Source organism: Bison bison, unplaced genomic scaffold (assembly GCF_000754665.1).
Source record: "Bison bison bison isolate TAMUID 2011002044 unplaced genomic scaffold, Bison_UMD1.0 scf7180017864289, whole genome shotgun sequence".
Taxonomy (NCBI): Eukaryota; Metazoa; Chordata; class Mammalia; order Artiodactyla; family Bovidae; genus Bison; species Bison bison.
The window spans coordinates 10,839,622-10,846,215 of NW_011494861.1; the positions used below are offsets into that span (position 1 = coordinate 10,839,622).

Here is a 6,594-nt window from a genome sequence, read left to right on the forward strand (position 1 = left end):
GACTGGCTACTGCCGCCCACCCCTACTTCTCTAGGCAACTTCCAGGCCTCAGAATCTCCAGGCCCCTCCCCTTGCCGCCTTTAACTTTATTTACCATAGTCTGACACCATCTGGGACCTCCTGGGCTCCTCACATTGCTCCCCCAAAACTGCCCTTCACGTCTACCCCCACGACCACCACTGGGGCAGCACCTTCTGCCACCCCGGGGCTGCTCCAACCTCTTCAGGCTGCCTGCTCCCCTCCTGCCAGGATTCCACAATCAAGATGTTTCCCCGCCTTGCTGGTGCTCCTTCAGGGTTCCCTGTTCTCCTCGTGGGACCCCAGGCCAGCCCTGCTCACTGGCCACTCCGACCCTCGGTCTCAAAGACCCCCAAACCTCTCTTCAGCCCTGATTTCTCCCCTAAATCCAGGACTCACAAACACAAGGGCCCACTGAACACCCCTGGGGGGTGCACACAAACTCAGCCCGGCCTCTGCTGGAATCTGCTCCCACCCTTGAGGACCCCTGCCAGGAAAGGGGCTGAGCTAGGTCCTCCAGCACCATGGCATGCCCTCAGCCCCATGCCAGGGGCCAAGCACAGTCCTATAAGCTTCTCTGTGCTCCAGTCAGTAGAGGCTGCCCTGAAGGACAAGGTGGACCAAACTGCCCAGGGTCAGGGGCCTTTGGGGTGTGGTCAGAAGCTCTTCTCCGACCCACTGCCCCTGGGACCTCACCTTCAACCCACAGACCCTCCGCGAAGGAGAATGGGGCCAGTAGGAGTTGGGACAGACACACGGGAGCCGCATCCAGCCATCCCAGCCAGGGTCCTGCCTGCCTGGGGAGGTCAGGGTGTTTCCGGGATGTTTCCTCATGGCACCGCTGGCCAAGCCGATGCCCTGTCCAGTGGTGGCACTGGTGCCTGAACACACACAGCCAAGGGCAGGGGCACCAGTAAGAACCCCTCGTGAGGCCACACCAGCTGCCCACTCTGTCCTCACACACTTCACGAGGAGCACTGAGCCCCAGGCCATCCGGCTCCCATTCTCCCCTCCCTGGCGTAACAGACACGTCAACCCACAACCAGGACACGCGTGGCAGGAGGACGGTACTCACTGTCTTCTCCCGGACAGGGCATGCCTGGTTCCTTGGGGATGCTGGGGAAAACTGCATGCAGAGAGAGCCAGAAAAAGAGTGAAGGTCAGTGACCACTGTGGCCTCGCAAGGAGCCCTGCACTGAGTTTGACTGCCCATGGAGCCCCATGGCCTGCTCTTGCCAGATAATTATTAAGGCAAAACCTTGGAAACCCTGCACATGGACAGGGAGTGAGGGCCGATCACCAGAACCCAGGCTTCCGTGTCTAGTGAGATGACACCTGACTGACTCCTGACAAGTAAGAGCGGTTTTTATCTGGGATAATAAGACCTAAGAGCAAAAAATGAAACCAGATTGCTTCCTGTTCCACATTCTTAAATCCTCTGCATCCTAAGATCTTAAACCGTGATCTATGTGGCTTCCAGTCTAACAAAGCGCCCAAGTGCCCACCCCCACCCCCAGAGCGTCCACTGGCCGGCACTGACCGTGAAGGGTGAGCCCTTCATCCTTGTGCTGACAGGACAGGCGGAAGGCCTCCTCCAGCTCCATCTGGGAGGACACAGTGCAGGGGTCACCTAGGCAGACGAGAGACACAGCTGAGGCCACTGCAGGCCCGAGGCAAAGGGCTTCACGGTGGTGAGCACCCAAGCTTGGGAGGGCAAAGTGCAGCTGCTAGTGACCAGCCGCCCAGGGCAGAGTTGGCCGGTCCCAGAGTGAGTCACCCCCTCAACCCAAAGGCCCAGGTCAGAACCAACGAGCCCCAGAATGGCAATGAATTCACCCACAGCTCCACATGGGGTGCCAAGCTGGGCAGGTTTCCTGGCCTGAGAGAGAATGAGCACCCTTCCTATCCAGTCCTAGACCGGAAGGAAGGGCTCCTTGTCTACTGAGGCTGGACAGGAGCACAGATGCTTGGACAGCCAGAGCCAGGACAACGTGGCCTGGCTTCAGCGGAAAGGCACGTGGCCAGAGGTCTGCCTGCCCCTACCCTGCCCCACTCCCATATCCAGGCTGAGAGCTGCTGGGCAGGCCCTTCTGAACTGTTTTCCAAACCCTCCACTATCTCAGACGTGTGTCTGGCTACAGGAAAGGAGGGAGGGAAAGGAAAAGAGAGGTGGACCCTAGGGAGCTGGCCACCCTCCCCTCCCCATTTCCCTGAGAAACCACAATTCAGCTAGCAAATCACCCGCCAGAAAAATCCAGAACATGAGGAACGGGGTCAGGAAGGTTAGGACCCACACAAGGTGGGGGGGACTCCTGCAGCCTCTCCTCGGGGCCCAGCACCAGAGCTGGCCTTGACGGGGATGACCACCCCCGAGGGACCCTCACCCTCGCCCCCTAGTCCCTCCATGACCTGCCACAGCCTCTTCCCTGGAAACAAGTTAATTTGAATCGCTTAATCCCAGGGCTGTCCACCTCCACAGGGAAGGGGCCGCGCCCAGGTTTAGAAAGCCACTGCCCGACCACCACACCCCCCAGGCCCACCTTCATTGTCCACCCACTTAAGGGTGAGCGGGTGGCCCGGGTGCAGCCAGCACATCTCCCGCACCTCTGCGCAGAGCTCGTCGAAGGTGGTGGCGGAGTCCAGGCTGGTGATGAGGAGGTCCCTGGGCGCAGAGGACACACAGGTCTCACCAGGGAGCACATTTAAGTCACATAAGATACTGATGATCAACTAACCAAGTTGTTGATCAAATACAGGAAGCTGTGTTGTCCCCAAGGGTATGATAGCTCCCCCCGCACCCTGGAACCACTGCCCACAGGCCATGTGAATTACACCATGAGTACCCTGGTGCAGAAACACGCATCCTGGAACCTGAACGTGCCTCCGAGGGGCAGAAGGACAGGGTAAGGGGGAGTCACCCAGGAGGGGTGGGCGCAGCTGGACAGACTGTTCAGTTCAAGCCCGCAGGCCTCATTACATCGTCCCACTACCTCGATGGTGCCAACAGGGCCACATGGTATCCAGGGTGTGAGACCTTTGAGAGGTGGGAAGTGGTGGGGGGTATGGGGAGGGGGACTAACTTATCACCCCAATGCCACAGCCTCTTGAAACCCTGGAGGCACCATTCGACAACTGCCTTTGGTAGGGCCACAACATAATTCCAGACCCAGTCTGTTGGGAAAACCAAGTCCCAGAATGCCACTGCCTTTTATCTTTTCATCCACACTTGGGATATAAAAGCTGGATGGTTGAAGACAGCCCAGGGATTCATGGTCAGTCTTTGAGAATGGCCCTTAGAGGTAAGGCAAGCCAGCACCAGGGAACACTCGACTCCCTAGGACAGGGAGGGAGGGGTGTTCACCACCCCCATGCACTGTCCCCACATCACCTACCACCCAAAGCAAGGCTGGTGTTGACATGGGTAAACGCACGTCTGCTGAGACTCTGAGCAGGAATCACACAGGATACACTGAAGTTGGGGGAAGTTTATCCACATCTGACACCACAAGGGTGGGAGCCTCTGAAAAAAGTTTTGAAACACCCCCAACAAGAGAAACACAGGGTCCACTGAGCATTAACACCAATGGCTTCTGAATTCTATCAAATGCGTGTTGACAGAGCGTCTCGGTCCACCAGGTAACAGACCCAGGGCCACCAGGATCCAGGATCCATCTGCTGGATGCCCGTGGCAGCCCGTGTCCAGCCCATGGCTCGCTCCCTAGGGGGTGGGGGGACACAGTTGGAACCCACCCCATCTGCTCAGACCCTCAGCGCCCACCCCAGGGCCCCAAGCTCACCAAAGCCTGTGGCATCTTGGCAAATGGGGAGACTGAGGCATAGAGGGGTCTCACGGCTTATCAGTGGGGGCCCCAGAGACCAAGCCCCCCCACTCCCACATCTCCCAGACCTTGTACCTGTGCCACCCGGCACACCCATCAGTCCCCCTGTCACAGGGAGCTCTGGAACTGAGTTTGCCACCCATCTATCCCTGGGTGGCAAACTATCTATCCCTGCCCCACGATCCTCCCCCACAGTTCCACCCCCAGGTGGTAGCTAGTCCCCCTGCCCGGTGCTTCAGGGCCTAGAGGTCAGGTGGATGGCTCCCCAGTGGTCTGGAGGCAACCGACACCAGGCTGAGGTCATCACCCAGTGACAGCACTTTAGCTCTTCCCTCCACCCCACAACCTGAGCACAGCGGGGAATGGTCGTCCCACTCCCTGACCAGGTCTCTGACCACCACCCCGAGCATCACCCCAAACCGGAATCAGGCAGCCTCTCTGAGCAAACAGCTCAGACAGAGCCCTGGGCAGGGGCAGCACCCACGAGGCCACCCAAGCCTCATATGCAGCCCAGGCTTTGAGTTCTGGAAACCAGGCTTGAGCTGGAGAGAAGAAGATCCAGCCAGGTCTTTCTGTCATCTCAGAAAACCAGGCAGAGCAGGGTCTCCAAACCCAGCACACTTCACCCGGAAACCCCCCAAAACACAGGACACCCCTGAGACTCCAGTGACCACACCCTCAAAAAACCCCACTGGCGAGGGGGTGACCCTAATCTCAAGCCTCCGGAGGGCCTGGGGAGGAGAGGGGATGGGAAAGGGTGACTGCAGAAGCCATTCCGGGGTGGGTGGGGCCCTGAAGACCCCTATTTTTAACAATAGTGTCTCCAGTGTATCTGACCCTCAGCTCCTCGCCCAGGTGCTTAAACAGAACCTCCCTCCACGGGCCACAGGGCAGGGACAAAATTTCACTTGGACCTTGGGGTTTGGATAAGTGAGCGAGGATTCTGGCGGACACTTTCTGGAGCCTGCGTCAGGTCTACCATCCCTGAGGACTAAGTTTCCCAACCCAGGCCCCTCCCCAGGCAACAGTGCAAAGCCTTTAGGAAAAGCACTGGGAAGAGAAGAGGAGCTCAGACAGGGAAGGGACAGTTAGCCTGGGGCAGAAACAAGAAGGGTGGATGCAGAAGGAGGGAGGAGGCATAAAGAGGTGGGAGCCTCAGAGGGCAGGAAAGAAGAGGAACCAAGAGGGGGAGGGGAGGAAAGGAGGGGGCTGGGGAGGAGAGAGGAAGGGGCACAGGTTGGAAGGGGAAGAAGAGGGAAGAGTGTAGGGTGTGGCCTCATCTCCAGGAAACCGGACTCAACAGGTCACATTTCCCAAGGTAACCAAAGCGCTCTCCAGGGGCCCAAGCTTAGGGGGTGGGGATGGCGAGGGGCGGCTAAACAGGCTGCTCGGCCAGCACTCCCAGGGACTCCCAGAGCACTGCCCGGACACCGGCCGAGTCCACCTCCCCCCCCCCTCCCTCCGCGCAGTGCCGACTGGAACTCGTCCCTGGGTGGAGGGCTGGGGGTCTGGTTCCCACCTGCCCTCTGCCTCTCCGGGTGTGGACTTCCTCTGGCTAAGGATCAGCTCTGATTTCCACAGTCAGTCACTAGTTGCTCAATCCCACGGTTCCAGACAGAAAAGAGGACTGTCTGATGTATGACTGCCACTCGTCCCTCTCGGACAAGCCGGGACCCAGCTGACACCTCACCAGCTTCAGTCTGCAGTCCACCTTGACAGGCCAGAAGATACGATCCCTCATCCTCTTCAGGTGGGATGGCCAGTCATCCCCCCCACAAATCCTTATTCTCTAGGGCACCACCACCAATTCCCTTCCCACCACCTCACTCCACACCCACACTCCCAAGGCAGTCAGGCTGCGGACAGCAGAGAGGGCAGGTGTGTCCTGACTGACACCCCAAACAAGGTGTGCTCTCCAGGTCAAGAGCTGGGGTTTCCAGGCCCTATACCCAACCACCAAGTTCAACTGCAGGTGGCATTCAGCTTCCCCACCCCCCAACCCCTCAGACGCGACCCTGGGGGCAGCCGCCCGATTTGGGGGCTCTTGGAGACCAACAGGAGCAGAAGGCTGCAAAAGCCAAATACCCTCATTCTCCCCCAGTATCTGCGTGCACAGTGCTGGGGGCCGCAGCCTTCTCCACCCCCACCAGGACTGTCCAGCGGCCAAGAATCCAGCGAGCGCTGGGGCCGGTCCAGGGGTCTGGCCACTGACCCCTGTGGACGCCGGTTCGCCCATTTCACAGGGAGGCAGGTCAAATCCAGAGCACCGAGTGTGGACAGTCGCAGGGCCCCAGGCCCTCCAGGTGCCCTCCATTCGCGCGACCCCCACGGCTCACCGCACCTGCCCTTCTCCCGCACATAAACTGGTCTTAAACTGAGATATCCGGTCGGGTAAATTGGGAAAAGTTTAGAAAACCTCTGCTTTTAAAACCTGCCAGCAGTCTTCACAATTTGACGAAAACTTTCTTCCTTACAGATTGTGGCCTTAACATACCGGCCAACTTCCCAGGGAGAATGTCAACACGGGGCTCGGAGACGCGGAGAGCCTCAAGGTGCCCGTCTTCCGCGCCACGGGCCCCCTCCGGGCAACTTCCAGCCCAGGACAACCCCGTCGGAGCGGGGAGAGACCCGCTGACCCGAGAGGCAGCGGCGCTCGGAGCTGGGCCGGCGACTCCGAGCCGGGGTCGGGACGGGAGGGCGGGTGCACGCTGATCCAGCCCTGCCCGCAAGCTTTCCC

General features: G+C 59.3%; 1 protein-coding gene across 2 annotated transcripts in view; it reads right to left on the bottom strand.

Moving 5' to 3' along the window:
• Positions 1-6,594, bottom strand: part of PRKCZ (protein kinase C, zeta) — a 101,763-nt gene that overhangs the window by 94,559 nt on the left and 610 nt on the right. The window contains exons 2-4 of one of the 2 annotated variants that reach the window (XM_010849984.1): positions 2,559-2,680; positions 1,559-1,648; positions 1,094-1,144 (exon numbers count right to left, since the gene is read on the bottom strand). The exons of the other annotated variant lie outside the window; for it this stretch is intronic. Of the exons in view, the coding sequence (XP_010848286.1) occupies positions 1,094-1,144; positions 1,559-1,648; positions 2,559-2,680 (263 nt within the window). The remainder of the gene's footprint in view (positions 1-1,093; positions 1,145-1,558; positions 1,649-2,558; positions 2,681-6,594) is intronic. 2 annotated transcript variants of the gene reach the window in all.